The sequence below is a fragment of the Dunckerocampus dactyliophorus genome, chromosome 21 (genome assembly GCF_027744805.1).
Source record: "Dunckerocampus dactyliophorus isolate RoL2022-P2 chromosome 21, RoL_Ddac_1.1, whole genome shotgun sequence".
NCBI classification, from domain to species: domain Eukaryota; kingdom Metazoa; phylum Chordata; class Actinopteri; order Syngnathiformes; family Syngnathidae; genus Dunckerocampus; species Dunckerocampus dactyliophorus.
In genome coordinates, this window is record NC_072839.1 from 801,665 (window position 1) to 817,125 (window position 15,461).

At 41.2% G+C, this 15,461-nt stretch overlaps 1 protein-coding gene across 5 annotated transcripts; it reads right to left on the reverse strand.

Moving 5' to 3' along the window:
- Positions 1 to 443: 443 nt before the first annotated feature.
- LOC129174143 (copine-3-like) lies at positions 444 to 14,802 on the reverse strand. Of its 5 annotated transcripts, XM_054765791.1 has the most exons (17): positions 12,994 to 14,802; positions 12,575 to 12,757; positions 11,662 to 11,736; positions 11,503 to 11,574; positions 10,491 to 10,571; positions 10,334 to 10,423; positions 8,300 to 8,398; positions 6,963 to 7,049; positions 6,820 to 6,879; positions 6,603 to 6,736; positions 6,186 to 6,240; positions 6,060 to 6,111; positions 4,033 to 4,166; positions 3,716 to 3,952; positions 2,920 to 3,034; positions 2,787 to 2,820; positions 444 to 1,897 (listed from the first exon to the last, which is right to left on the reverse strand). In XM_054765791.1, exons 1-15 carry the CDS (start codon positions 13,174 to 13,176, stop codon positions 2,924 to 2,926), a joined length of 1,653 nt encoding a protein of 550 aa, XP_054621766.1. In that variant the 5' UTR covers positions 13,177 to 14,802; the 3' UTR covers positions 444 to 1,897; positions 2,787 to 2,820; positions 2,920 to 2,923. The 5 variants fall into 5 exon arrangements, with proteins under 5 accessions (XP_054621766.1, XP_054621767.1, XP_054621769.1 ...); XM_054765790.1 differs by lacking the exons at positions 444 to 1,897; positions 2,787 to 2,820; positions 2,920 to 3,034 and having other exon boundaries at positions 3,051 to 3,952; positions 12,994 to 13,181; positions 14,766 to 14,802; XM_054765792.1 differs by lacking the exons at positions 444 to 1,897; positions 2,787 to 2,820; positions 2,920 to 3,034; positions 8,300 to 8,398 and having other exon boundaries at positions 3,050 to 3,952.
- Positions 14,803 to 15,461: the final 659 nt, after the last annotated feature.

Here is a 15,461-nt window from a genome sequence, read left to right on the forward strand (position 1 = left end):
TACCAACACTATGAAAACACTTCTTGTGTAGCGCTGTCCGAATCCATACTTTGCTATTATATTTGTTCAACATAAAATCACATAAAAATACATGTTGTGATATTTGTTTTGTATATTATTTGACCTGATGCAACAGTAAAGCCTGAAGGTAAGAGTCTCTATAGTTATCATTTGATTGCTCTGCACTTTTAAAGTGAAATAAGACTTTGTGGTGACATAAAAAAAAACACAATTTGTGCATCAATTATATGGATATGCTTCAAGTTTCTCCACATTCTTTGCGTACAGCCTGTATGGATGTATAACGTAAAGGAAGTAGCATGTAATGTAGCGTATATACAGCATATGCGTACACTGTACAGTATATACTGCCCAGGGGAAAATACTAATGCATGACAAATGACAAGCAAGTTTATATGAAGTTCACTTTGTTGCTTCAAAAATGCACTGAATTGAGCCACTGAATTAGTATGCCTTTAATTTCACATACAATGATGTACATTTCCAAATAATAATCACTCAAAATACATCTGAAATCTATGAGATCATATATACTGATACATATCATTATCTATTTTTTTAATTCCGTAAAAGTGCCAAGGCTGAAATGCAAAATGTATAGTAATCCCTCGTTGATCATGGTCGTTTGGTTCCGGACCTGACTGTGATACGTGAATTGTTATTGCATAGAGAACCCGCTTAAGATCTCCAAAATACGGTTTGAAACATTATGAGAGCCCTCCAGACATGACATAACACCCCTTTAGTCACCTTTACACTAGTGTTACCCGATATCGAAACAATCGGAGAAAATAAGACACTCATGCTGGTGTGTGTTGCAATAAATGTGGTCCATGTGTGTGGACAGGAAGTGATGTTGGGGGTTCAGAGTTGAGTTTTAGCACAACTGTAGCCCGTGTTGTTATTATTATTATTATTATTCTTGTGCGTGTTGTGAGAAAATGTCAAGCTGCAATAAAATCCTCTTAGTCTGGTGCTTGTCTCACCACACAGTGATTGCCACCTAGTGACCAACGTAGAATACTACATACACTGTTTGAATACAGCTTCTTAATTCTTTGTATTTGTATTTTAGCTAATTTTTCCCTTTTGTGACTAACAATGTTGAAGCATGATTCATTCTGTATGTTAGAAACACCTTGATGGAGTTAAGCTGTGAAATTGGAACCGCAGTGAGTCGAGGGATGACTGCACTTCCAAACAACACAAAGCATAAACAATTGTTAAGACAACAGTAGAGGTGTGAGTATAACCGGACTAATGTGAGTAATACTGCAATACGGCACTGCTGTGTTGTCATTTGTGGTATCAGTGATATTAAGGCATTTAAATGGCATGGGAAACATCTTTGATGTAAACACTGTCCAGGTGTTCCTAAACTGTGACAAATCCCAAAAGAAAGCAAAATGTGGATGATCAGAGCAGACATGTGACGCTATCTAGACGTTTCAGTCTAGCTTCTGATGGAGGTGACCTGCAGCAATGTTACGTCACAAAAGACCTCTGAGGCGGTTGGATCGTGCTGACCAATGCTGAGCTTCTAATCAACTTTTACTGCTTTCTTCTTCTTATCACCCACAGTTCAAGTGGAAGCACTGCAAATGAATGTAAACATGCAGCCCCCGACACCCCGCCATTGGAGTTGTCCAGTGTCGGTCCCGGGTAGACAAGAACATAAAAGAAGAGTCCAGCATGCCATAAAAGGAGGTATACATCGTGCAGCAGCTGTGTCAACGTTTCTAAAAGGCACATGGCTATTCAGACTTTTTTATCATTAAGAAACAAAAACAAGGGGCACTTAAAAATTGAGATAAAAAAAAATAAGTAAACAAATGCACTGCTGCGTGTTGGCCTCACGGTCAGGAACTCGTAATTCCTAAAAACAGAAATGAATGTTAGCTTCATTGGAGATCCAATGTGTGTTTCTGTACAGTACGACCCTCACTTTCCTGAAAATATGACATCTGTACATATTGGATATATACTCTACATATAAATATACATACTGTATTACACGTGCACCATAATTAGCAGGCCAATATGAAGGAATTATGACGTCACACCAATGAATCCAATCACATTAAAAACAGCTCCCATAACCGATCATTTAAAAAAACGCTCCAATGAGGTGAGGTTACCCGTACTGTGCGGGTGAGCAAATCAAGCGCTCCTTTTTTCTCCGGCCTGTAACATTAACGGCCTGTCATAACTTCCCCTGAGCTCACTTGGACACAAACATTCACTTTCCGAGGAAGACATTTTTGCGTGCTAGTTGCACCAAATGCGCCGTGATGAGGGGAAAAAAAAACATCAAGTATACAAAATAACCTCATCAGCCACCTGAAACACCAGCAATGCAGCGTTTGAAAAGTGCAAAAGGTTTGCCAGAGACCTCCGTGGCGTCACACCGGCTGCTCGGAGCGTGTGCCTGACTCCAGTGCACCTTGCTGGGCCACAGCTGGCGGCTCCTCCCCCTCTATACTCTGGTTCTCCTGATGTCATCATATTTCATTAGGACTAACCAACAAATCCTAATTAGTTCCAGTCCTTCTTCCCTCCAGGCGTGCACAAACTACACTTACATCTAACTTTAAAAATGTGATTAAAAAAAAGTTATTAGTTTTCAGTATCAAACCGGTCTTGCGAAGTGGAAAGATATCAGCATTGTTTTGAAAAAGATCTATATTGTGCATCGCTACTATATATATACTATATATACAGTATGTCATGTGATTGATTGACAACCAGTTGAAGGTGTACCCCACCTCCCCCAGGATAGGCTCCAGCTCGGCTATGACCCTAATGAGGATGAGAGGTATAGAAAGCAATGAATGGATGAGCGGGGGCGTTAGTGATGTCTCATACAGGCCACAAGGGGGTGCACACAGTGTCTCTCACATTTCTAGGAAGGACTGGCATCACTGGGGGGCTTCAGGCCGAAGGAGTTGAAGAAGGAGACGACCTGGTGCGGTAACTCTGCCAGGACACTTTGGGCAAGGGCGGCAGCACCCGCCTGAAAGCACACGCGTCCGACGTTAGAAGACACTTCATTCATGTCCAACAGGCACTCCCAGTCCAGCAGCGTGATGAAACGTACGGAGCGTTGGTACGTGCACGTCATGGGCGGCCATACCTTTTCCACCCACGGCCACATAGTAAAAACATCAAAGGATTTTTTACTTTACAAATATTTCAACTTTATTCTCATAAACCTTTTTTCTCTTAATATTGTCATTTTACCTAAACATATTTTCACTTTATTCTCCTAAGATTATTACTGATATTATGATGACTTTATTGTTCTTTCTCATACAATGACCACTTTAATATCGTATTATACAACTTTACTCTCCTAATATTTTGACATTATTCTTGTACAATCACTTCTCTTTGCCTCCATTTTTGCTTGTTTTTTTTTTCTTTTTTTTTTAAGTGCTCCTGAAAAAATGTATTTTTAGAATGAACAGCTACGGGCCACAAAAGGTCACCGGGCTGCACTTGGGACACCCTATGCTGGACAGTTAACCTGTATTATCACACACGTCGCACACACATAGGGTGAATAAGATGTGCTTCTGCAGAAAAAATAGCCAATTTTCAGAGAAAAAACAAGTTTAAAATCCATTTTTTGACCAAACATCTGTGAATTAGCCGACTCTTGCAAGCATCCAGACGTGTGCATGCCAGGACTTACATTTCGGAAGTGTCTGAATGGAACAAACTGGACAATATCTCGCATGGAAGCTTCGCCTGCGGCAGAGCGTAAAATGCTGTTGTCTCCATCCAGGAACTCCATGGCGCTGAAGTCGGCCCCGCCCACTCCCACGATGATGATGGACATGGGGAGACGCGAGGCCTGGACGATGGCATCACGAGTCTGATCCATGTCTGTGATGACTCCGTCGGTGATGATGAGCAGCACAAAGTATTGCTGCCGACAGCAAAGAGTCACATGAGATGATGACCTCAGACGCCATCAAGTGACCCGCTCTCCTTGGAGTTTACGCTCACCGAGGCGCTCCGTTGCTCTAAGGCCTGCCTGCCGAAATGGGCGACGTGGTTGATGATGGGGGAGAAGTTTGTGGGACCGTAGAGCTTCACCTGAAGCAAACACTGCTGGTAGGCTTGGATGACACCTTCTATACCTAACACACACGCGCGCACACACACACACACACACACACACACACACACACACACACACACACGCAATACACACAATCACACTCAACTTCAAATACTCAAGAAAACAGTCACAATATGAGCACAAACCATAACAACAACAAATAAAGTTGCAATTTTTGGAAAATGACGTTGCTGAAAAACTGATCACGTTACGAAAATAAAGTCTAAATATTGTGGGAGTAAAGTCACAATTATCAGACCAAAAAAAATTACAAAAAAGTTGAAATAATTGGAAAATTAAAAAAAAAAAAAAAACAACAGCAGAAATGGAAAAAAAAACCCAGCTGTCATTTGATGAGCATAAAGTAAAAATATTAAGAGATAAAAGTCATATTCTAACATATCATTTTAGTCGCACAAAGCTGAAATATTAAACTAAGAAAGATGTCATAATAAAACCATAAAAACAAGAAATAAAGTTGTCATTTCTGGAAACGCATTTTCTGGAAAAGTTTAATGTTACGAGAAGAAAGTCAAAATATTATGTGAATAAAGTCAGAATTACCAGAAGAAAATCTACAAGAAAAAAGTCTAAATACATTTAAAAAATGCTGTAATTTTAAGGGAAGAAAGTCAAACGACGAGAAAAAAGTTGTAGTCGTTGCAGTTGAGAAGAAAAGTCGCCATTTTATGAGAATAAACTTAATATATGTAATAATATGATTTACATTTCAGTAGCTTGGAGGTGACATATTTCATGATACTATACACACAAAACAAAATACATTTTTGGAAAATTAGGTGGCAGAAAAAGTCCAAATATTATGGGAATACAATCCTAATTACCAGAAGAAAATCTACAAGAAGAAAGTTGAAGTAGTTGGAAAATAAAACAACAATTGAATAACGGCTGTGATTTGACAAGAATAAAGTCAAAATATTAGGGGAAAAAAGTCATTCTAATAAGAAGAAACGTCTCAACTTTACAAGAATAAACTTGTAATATTATGAGGAAAACAATATCATTTTAGGAGCACAAAGTTGAAATGTTCCAGAAAAAAGCCAGAATAGTCTGAGAAACCATAAAAACAACGAATAGGGTTGAAACCTTTGGGAAATTACTTTGTGGAAAAAGTAAAAATCTTCTGAGAATAAAGTCAAACTATGGTGGGAATAAAGTCAGACGTACGAGAAGAACATTTACAAGAAGAAAGTTGAACTACTTACAAAATGTAAAGACTGCTGTACTTTTAAGGGAATGAAGTCCAAACATGAAGAGTGAAAGGTTATGTTGTAATGGGAAGAAAAGTCACCATTTCATGAGAGAAATAACTTGACTTTAGTTGAATGAATTGGAAGATTAAAGAAAAAACAGGTTAAAAAAAGCCATAATATTCTACACAGAAAATGAAATAAAGTTGTCCTGTTTGGAAAGTTAGGTGGGGAAAAAAGACAAAATATGACAAGAAGAAAATTTAGGAAGATTATTGAAGAAGGAAGTTGAACTATTTGACAAAGTTGAGATGCACTTTTAACAAAGTGTCTACAACTTAGCATAGCTCACCACAAAAACTTCCCTCAATGAAATGCAAATGAATTTTATCTTTTTGGGCGGGTTTTGTGGTGGATATTTCTGGAATGTTGTGGTGTGTGCTGGGTGGCAGCAAGTTGCAGTTGGCACGCACACACGCAAACCTCTTGTTTGAGTGTACGTTTGGCGAGTGCCTACATGAAGCGTGACATGAAAGGCTGCAAACAATCCAACCTGACGACGGTTCCAAGCTGTCAATCACGCACGTACGGGTGTTCGTGTGACGGCAGAGTAATATTCATGCTGACTGACTACTTTTAATAATAATCAAAACAAGGTGGGTGGTGGTGTGTAGGTGAGCGTCCTATGTTAAAAGCGTTACCTTCACAAAAAGGACTGGAAGGGTTGAAGTTGACAGGAAACTCATGGCTGACCTGAAGAAACAATCAATCATGTCACATCTATAATATGAAATGTTGGTGGAGTGCTGAGGAATAAAGAAGATTACCTGCCACGTCGGAGGGATCTGAGCTCCAAAGCCAAAAACAGGAAACATCTTATCACTATGCAAAGCACAAACACATCACAAGATGACACCCTATGGATAGATACCTGATAGGACAAACTTGCCATTTTGTGTGTCCTGCCTTCTTTTTCTACGTGTTTACCTGCACACCCAAGTCCTGGTGAAACTACCTGCAGGGGAACTTGGTGTGCCAAACAGAACCGTAGAAAGGAACTTGATATGCTCCATTATCATTCATCTCATTCATAACTGCTTCAACTGGCACCATCGTTGTAAAATCAAGACAACTACATGTTATTCATTTTTGTTGTGACGGGCTTTTTTCAAATGGAAAAAGAAAAGTGACCCCCGTGGCTGTCATTGACTTCCCTGGTGCTTTATGACGTTCACGGTACGTACCTGTCATAGTCCTGGATGACGTTCCCCACCGCCATGATGGCTGACAGGTATTCATTGTAGCCGTCAGGGTGGATATAATGCAGGGACTGCGGAGTCCTGGGATCCCCGTTGGATCCCGTGAAGTCAATGGCGATCTGGCCCGTTGGAATAGTTGATTCCGCGTCATGCAAAGCCACACACACCAAGTATGAGATATTCATGGAAGACGTGTACTCACGGTTACGTTCATCTGACAGCCGCCAAAGATGTAATCCAGGAAGGTGTACTCCTTCACCACCTGCCAGGGAATATTCACCACAGGAAGTCCATAAACACGGATAAAGCCTACATTCAAGATGGCCACCAAGCATCAATCAGTACCTTGCACTGTTTGATGATTATAATACCAGAGTTTTTGTAGCTTTTCTTGCTCTCTTTCTTCTTCCTGTTGATGCATTCAAACTCAGCCTGAGGGCGGAAATTCAACACAATTAGTCAGATGCATTTGCTTCGTATGGACGCTAACACCCCCGCACGCTTCATTCAGAAAAAAATGTCTTGCGATACTAAAAAAATGACACGGTAAATGAAAATGAACTGGCTCATTTTGCCAGCCTCCATATACTGCCGCATTGCCGTGTGCATGCACATGTTTTCCGTGAAGAATTTTCATGCATAAACATGTCTAAATGAAGTAACATACAAACATGAGACGCATTCAAAGACGTGATGATATGTAGTATTGTACACTGGTCACTAGGTGTCAGTAGTGTTACTGGAATGTTGGCTGAGACACACAAGCACCAGACTTGATTGCCCAAACAACAGGCTTTTACTGCAGCTTTGAAAGATCTCACAACAGGCACAATAATCCCTAACACGGGATACTGTTGCTGCTGTAACCCATGCCAAGCCAAAACTCAACTCTGAACCCCTGACATCACTTCCTGTCCTCCCCTTCCTCAGCTGCCCTAGCGCCACAACACATTTACAGCAACATGCACAAGCACAAGTCTTACTTATCTCATTTTCTCTTATTGTGTCTCCTATAGCGGGTAATAGGAGTGTAAAGGTGACTATAGGGGTGTTATTTCATAGTTAGAGGGCTCTAATTATGTTTAAAAAAACATATATAGAAGGTGGTAAACAGGTTTTCTATGTCTTATTTTCTCTTATTATGTCTACGATATCGGGTAATAGGAGTGTAAAGATGACTATAGGGGTGTTATTTCATAGTTAGAGGGCTCTAATTATGTTTAAAAAAACATATATAGAAGGTGGTAAACAGGTTTTCTATGTCTTATTTTCTCTTATTATGTCTACGATATCGGGTAATAGGAGTGTAAAGATGACTATAGGGGTGTTATTTCATAGTTAGAGGGCTCTAATTATGTTTAAAAAAACATATATAGAAGGTGGTAAACAGGTTTTCTATGTCTTATTTTCTCTTATTATGTCTACGATATCGGGTAATAGGAGTGTAAAGATGACTATAGGGGTGTTATTTCATAGTTAGAGGGCTCTAATAATGTTAAAAAAAACATATATAGAAGGTCATAAACAGGTTTTCTATGCTCACACTACCAAAATATTTCATTTCAAATAAATAAGCAATCCTTCTTGGTGGATATTCGCTTGTCACGGTCGGGCCGGAACCAATTAACCGCCATAAACGAGGGATTACTGGATTAGTATAGTTGGAGTAGGCGGGGCCTCACCGCGTACGTCTGTGACGCCTGCTGTGTTTGGCTGAGTGTGGTGTGGAAGGATCCAATGAGGTTATGAGAGCCGCTGCTGCTGAAGTCGTAGCAATCAACCTGGCAACACAACAAACACGCAAACCTTCAGTCAACCCTCATAATCCTGCTACGTATTTGTGCTGTGATGTGCAGACAACAATCTAACCAACACACCCAGGACCCTCAACAAGTCCAGTCGGGTCGCCCTCGTCCCTTCAAGGCTGAATGCAAAGCATCCGATGTTCACAACGTGCACACACAGGCTACGTCCTGCGTGCACATTGTGAACATCTTCACAAGAAGTGAAGCAGCAGCACCTACAGTGGAACCCGCTGATGTCGGCAACCCGTCTATCTGGACCAAGTCATCAAGTCTTGGTCCAGCGCGTTCTTCTCATGACTTACTAGAAAGATTAGACGTTATTGTTACCGTAGTCAAAGACACGAGCGCATCAGCTGTTCAAAGGGAAGAGAAAATAGCACAACAATCTCAATAAAAACATCAACAGAAGAAAGAAAACCTTTATTATCAGCCATTCTCCTTACGTCTGAGGTCAAAAGTGCTGCAAGCTATCCAAAGTTTTCAACAAACACTCATGTTGACGCCAGTCAGCCGTTCCGAGGGACGTCGACATGAACGGGTTCCACTGGATGTGATGCTAGTGGGCCAACACACTGAACGCTAACAAAGCAAAAGGAAAACATGGAGAGTGCGTGAGGGCAAGGGAGCGTGAAAAGGATGAATTAGCAGGCCCACGTCCTTCAAGGAAAAGTCATCCATAATCCTGATGTGAAGCACGACCACGCGTGCGAGAGGAAAACAGCTAAAAAAAACAGCCAGCATGAGGGAGCTAACAATGCACGTAACAGGACACACCTATTTCCACTATAAAGCCCTAAAAAAAATACCCCAAAAAATCACTGAGCTGTATATAAAGCAAGCTATAGCGACATTATTATTGTAGCAGCCAACACTAAGGACTACTTTTCTCAGGCCGCTGTCACGCTGTTCCAAACAACCCAAGAGGAACAAGCACACGAACAAGTACAAATAAGGAAAACCTGGTGGTTCATGCTTGCTTTTATCATTTAAAAGTACATTACCAGCTTTTCTTTTTGGCTTGTTTCAGTGTAGTTATTGTTTACAAATATTTAGCGTAGTTGTCATTATGGCTTTTTGTTGTGTTTGTGTTTGCTCTGACATGTTGCCACTGCAGAAGGGGGTCATTTTAAACGTCATCTTCTTCAAACGGGTGTTTGATGTTCAGGATTGCCAGCCCACGGATGTAGTTTTCGTGCACCGCTGCAATGCATCGTGGATAAAATCCATCGACGTTGATGGCGCTCCCTCAGCCCTCAGGGGTAGATCTCACCACGTTATGATGGTGGGGGGCAAGTGCCTAGGGCAGGGGTGTCAAAGTGGTGCCACGGAGGACCGAGACACTGTAGGTTTTCTTTCCAGCCCGTCACTAAAGCGGGTGATTTTAATGATCAGCGCCTCCTTCAGTTTGAGAGAAGCAGCTCATCAATTAAATGACCTGCTGGAGAAACTGGTTGTAGAGAAAACATGCAGTGTCTCGGCCGTCCGTGGCACAAGTTTGACACATGTGGCCTCGGGGAAGTCAGTGTGCTACTAGAAGGCAGCCTAGAGATGCAGGTGAACACTCCGTCCGTCATGTGAAGAGCACACACGGAGGAAGGAGACAGCAGACTCACTCGCGAGGTCGGATGGCCTGATGAGTGAGTACCAGAGAGCATCAACAAACAGATAATGCTATTTACTTCCTGTCCCTAACTAAAGTATGACGTTATGAAAGCATCTGAAGCAATATACCGTGTATCCACAATCACAATGCAAACCCTGATATATTTCACTAAAACAAAGTGGGAGTATTGATTATGCTTATTGTTCATTTACACGTGCACAGTCCAACATGTTGCAAAAGGAGGAGGAAGATTTCATCCTCCAATTAGTGATCTTATGTTCACTAATTGTAGTGTGCATGTCAGATACCTTGATAGACTTCTCCACATCACCTCCACAGAGTGCCTGCATTGGGATTTGGAAAGCTTTCCACGTTGGGTTTAGGTTGTATTTCACCACCTGCACAACCACATCATCAGGGTCCATTCCACGCACAGTAGATGCTGACGGTACGTCCGCGCCGTACCTCCGTCCTATGGGCCAGCTGCCATCCTGTGTCCGTCTCCTTGTAGAATTCCAAGAAAGGGTCGGACTTCCCAAAGAAACTCTTGAAGGAAAAGTTGATATTATTACACCAGCCAAACTCAGCTCAGCGCAGGTTCAGCCTTGGCAGACATTTTTAAACCACGATGAACACATTCGCCACAAATGACAAAGACAAACATTCTTGATTTAGCATGTGCACTTTTTTGGTAAAAAGTCTGCAATGGCTGATAAATATGTGCTGATACAAATGACATACACAGCATGCACGCACCACATTTCACTGATTACGCTTTCATCAAGTACTTTGTTTGGTGGTCCTTGAAGGCACCATAATGGTTTCATGGACAAGGACGTGTCAAATATTGAATAAATATTTGATCCCTTACCACCTTACAAAGACACGGAGAGTCCCTATTTTATATGTTGTGTTTGTTTGAACAGAGACGGAGAAACAAATCAAGAAGAAAAGGTGAAATGAAGGCTGTGACTGAGTCAAATACAGTAAGTATAAAAGAAGTATGAAATAAGAACACCTTTCTTGTAGTTCCTTCAGGTAAATCCTGGCCTTGCTTCCCTTGTCAACAACCTTTGTTTGTTGTTTGTCGCATTCTAATGACAGGTTTGTCCTCAGCATTTAGACGCTTTTTGTAATTTCCTTTTCATTCCTTACCTCTCTTGTTCCCCTTTTTTGTCCTTCTATTTGTTTTCACACCTTTTAGACTTCAAACAAACAGTTTTGTGTGTGATATGTGGTACTGTATGTCTTATGTCTGACCAGTGCAGAGTTGGAGTGTAAAAAGTGTGCTTGTTGGAGACGCAAGACAAACACAGCTCATTACCATTAAAAATAAAGATGCGGCGTGTTCTCAGTGCGTAAAAACACTTTTAAACTCACTTCCAGCATCAAGGCAATTTGGTCAAGTCCAAAAACTGTAAAAACAATATAGTACAATATGGGGCCTTTAATATGCGCCTTAAACAAAAGGAGGTACCTTTTTGTCCAGCTGTCGACCTGCGACTTCAAATTGCACCACCCTGCTGTCTGTTCGTTCTTCACCGTGGACCTGTCAGATATGGAAAAGCAATGTGCTGACTGGAGTAGCTTCAAAAACAAAAGCAACTTCATGCTGGTCTAAGAGAAATGGGCTCACGGTGATGGTTCCACCTCCTGCGGGCCTCTTGTCCTTCATGACGAGTGGCTTTTTAAGATTCCTCGAGGACACTATCTGGATGGGTGGATAACAATCAAGCAGCACATAAATAATAAATCCTTAAAGGAAACATGCACTTTTTTTGGAATTACACAATCCTTATGTGAGACATGAACACACGTCTTTCTCTTTCCTGTGGATTCTAAAGATATAAAAACAGCTTAAAAGAGGAAGCGAAGAATGCAAGTAATGGGACGCACCTATTCCACCTATAAAGCCTTCTGAAAAAACCTCCATAAGCGCCAACAAGGCTCCATTTCCATCATGTGAGCTGCATATGAACCACATTGTTGTTATTATTGTTATTAACATTGTTACACCCAAGAACTACGTTACTGGCGCAGTGACACCTCGCCACACCACACCGGCTAGCTACTAGCAGGCTAACGACTAGCTTCACCACACACTCGCCCACAATGCCTCAGGCCGCTAGCCAAAGGTAACGCTACATATTGGAGCTGCCGCCACTGCTGCTGTTTTTGTTTTTGATGCTAGGTGTAGCGTTCCTTTCTATGTTGCTATGTGACATCAATGCACCCAGGAAGGAAGTATTCCATGTTATGATGAATGTACCTGTTACTACATGCTCACAGCATGGATAGAAAACCACTAAACCTTTTTAGAGCTTTTTGGACGTGTTCTAATAGCAGCCTTTCTAGGAATAGGTGCGTCCCATTACGTGCATTAATGACCTGCCTCTTTTTACCTGTTTTTATATCTTTAGAACGCACAGAGAGACGTGTGTAGGATTGTGGATGATGGGCAATATTCCCAAAAAAGGGCACCTTTCTTTTCAGTGTGCTTTCTTTTATGCTGGAGACATCAGAGGGGGAAAAAAGCAAGAATAACGTACCTGTCCCAAAGTACACTCCAATTCTCCCAGGAAGTCGGCGTCTTGCAGACTGCAGCTGACATTGTCGTCAATGTCGTACACTTCAAACCTCAACTTCTGCACCATCTCAAAGTAGTAGTCCACGCAAAACGTCTTGGAAAATTTGGGATTGAGGCAGTTCATGATCCTCTCTGTACGGCCAACCTAAAACGCAACAAAAATTCCTCACGGAACACATCGGACAGTGAAACATTGCCATGTCTGTTGCTCACATGCACCAAACCAGGGGCGTCCCAAACGGGGGCCGAGATGCCATGTGCGGCCTGCACCTTGTTTTGTTTTTTTTTATTGTCCCGCGGGACATTGCACCGGGCTGTTGTCTTTATATCGCAGGTACTGTACATACCAACAGCAAACAAGGGCCTGGAATGCATACTGACCTCCATCCAGCTGCTCCCAGCGCCGCTCATGTACAGCACACACTGTGGGTCCGACTTGGAGAAGACGTCCATGTCTATCAGATTCTCACAGGACACACTTAGAGCCACGCTGGTGACACAGCTCGTCATCCCAGAACCTGGGATACCAGCCCCCGCCATCGGGGCAGAAGGATTCACATTCATAACAACTGAGACATGAACACAGATTAGTATCGCTACCACACACCAGGAAGGAAGCACATGAGATTAGACTGCAGGGTTTTTTTTATTATGATACAATATGTGCGCTTGGAGGGCGGGTGGGGCAACACTGGCCTTGCCCCCCGCACTAATAAACAACGCTACATTACTCAGAGTGATTCCAAAGGATGGTTTCGCTATCACTGTGATACCAACTTGACACGGTTTCTACATCGCTCTTACAACTTCGTTATAGTTTTTCAAAATGTATGAATTAATAAATCCTCACTGTTTCAATATTATTAAAAACATATGCATCTTTAAGAAATATGTACATATTTTTGCCCAAATGTAAGCATTTCCAACCACAAAAATGGCTAAATGAACAAAAATGCAAATACCAGGCATCGAAAAAATGCACTGAAAGACAGGTTGTACTATGTAGTGTTCTACACTGGCCACTGGGTGTCAGTAATGTTGCATTATGTCACATTAGTGAGACCATCGCGAGAACCAGTGAGTCTATATTACATCTTATTTTCTCTTATGTTATTGTGTGATTTCATGTCTAGAGGGCTCTAATAATGTTAAAAAGTGTATTAGAAGGTCATAAACAGGTTTTCTATGCTGGAACAACCAAAATATTCCATTTATAAATAAGGAATCATACTTCGGTATTGCCAATACGATACTTTTTACTTGTAATTTTTCGAGATACTTCAATGATTTTGTAATTTTGCCTTGAATTTTTTTTTATCGTGATATTATAATTATCAAAGTAACTACACAGTACAGATATTTTAGGCAAACCAAAGAAATAATTCAACATAAATATAAAAAATTACCCGTTTACAATTCTGTGTCCATTTTTGTAAACCATAAACAGCAATATGAACAACACCACAACAAACAACGCACAGCCATGCTCGAAGGGACTGAAACAAATCTCGCTCATCACGCTAGTATCAAGCAGAGGGGTTGCAGACGTTGGTATCGACACTATCGATATCATAATTGTTCCACCCCTACTTGATAGCGTTTACCGTGGTTTCACTTCTTTTAAACGTGACAGAGATGTTAAATTGGGCTGTTTTCGTGTATATGCTTATCTGTACGGAATGGTACGAGGTCATCAAGCTACGTCGTGTTGCATACCGAAGTCAACCGTGGCCGATATCGGCAAAATGCATGTTTTAATGTTAAACGGGCAAGTCAACGACCTGTACGGTTCATAAAAACCTATTCGAGCAAAACAAAAACTTTTGCTTTATGGTTTATGATTTTGTTTAATGTTCTACATGCCGAAGTAAAGACATTTACAAGGGACTAGCATTACTGAACTAAGCCAGCTAGTTTTAGTTGCCATTTAGAGAAGTTAGTACTTCTGATGAAAGGTCTTATAACGTTAGCTACCGTTCCGCTAATTTCAACAACCTCACGTACACTGTGCCAAGAAATTGACACTACGTTACAATGTGGTTACTAATGCTGCAATACCCGCACCCTATTTACACGCACTGATGTGTGCTCATAATGGCGTACGGTACATACTATTTTAATGGGACGTATGTTGTTTCGTAAAGAGAACTCACGTCGCAGTGCAGCTCCACCCAAAGCCAGGCTGGTCGTTTGTAGGGGTGGGCGTGGCCATGTGCACTCGTTTTGACACACGGGGTCACCCGTTTCACTGTCCCACCAACAATAACTGCTGTGATTCAAGAACTGAGTAGCTCAGCGCCTGCATACATTAAAAGCCTAAAAAGTACGATTTTCAAAAATAATAAGCCTGGACACATTAAACGCTTAAAAAGTACATTTAAAGTCATTAAAAGTCTCATCTTGTTTGTTGTTGTTTTTTTAATTACATGAAACAAGTGTTTGGAAAAAAAAACAAGACATCAACACAAGTGTATTACGTTTTTATTTGAACAGATAACACTGTGGTCGTCACAGTGATTATTTTTGTGGACATCAGTGTGGGATCAGGAAGTAGAGCAGTTGTCTTCCTGCTTCCAAATACAACAATACCGCATCACGTGCAACAGAAAGCACGGACAGTCGTCCCTCGCCACTTTGCGCTTCGAATTTCACGGCTTCACTCAAGCAGTTTTTCAAAATATACTGCTCAAAAAAATTAAAGGAACACTTCGAAAACACATTAGATCTAAACTGGGGGAAAAATGATCTTGAATATCTTTCCTGATAATAAGTGGGTGATGTATTAGTAACAAAATGATGCCACATCATTTGATAGAAATGAAAATGATCACCCTATAGAGGGGGGGAAT

Bases quoted from the DNA above. Each gene is read 5' to 3' on its own strand.
- LOC129174143 (XM_054765790.1), bottom strand. From the start codon at position 13,176: ATGAATGTGAATCCTTCTGCCCCGATGGCGGGGGCTGGTATCCCAGGT. The intron at 11,575-11,661 runs GTGAGCCCATTT...CATATCTGACAG, and splicing joins CAGGAGGTGGAACCATCACC to GTCCACGGTGAAGAACGAAC. The intron at 6,737-6,819 runs GTGAGTACACGT...CCAACGGGCCAG, and splicing joins GCTGTCAGATGAACGTAACC to ATCGCCATTGACTTCACGGG.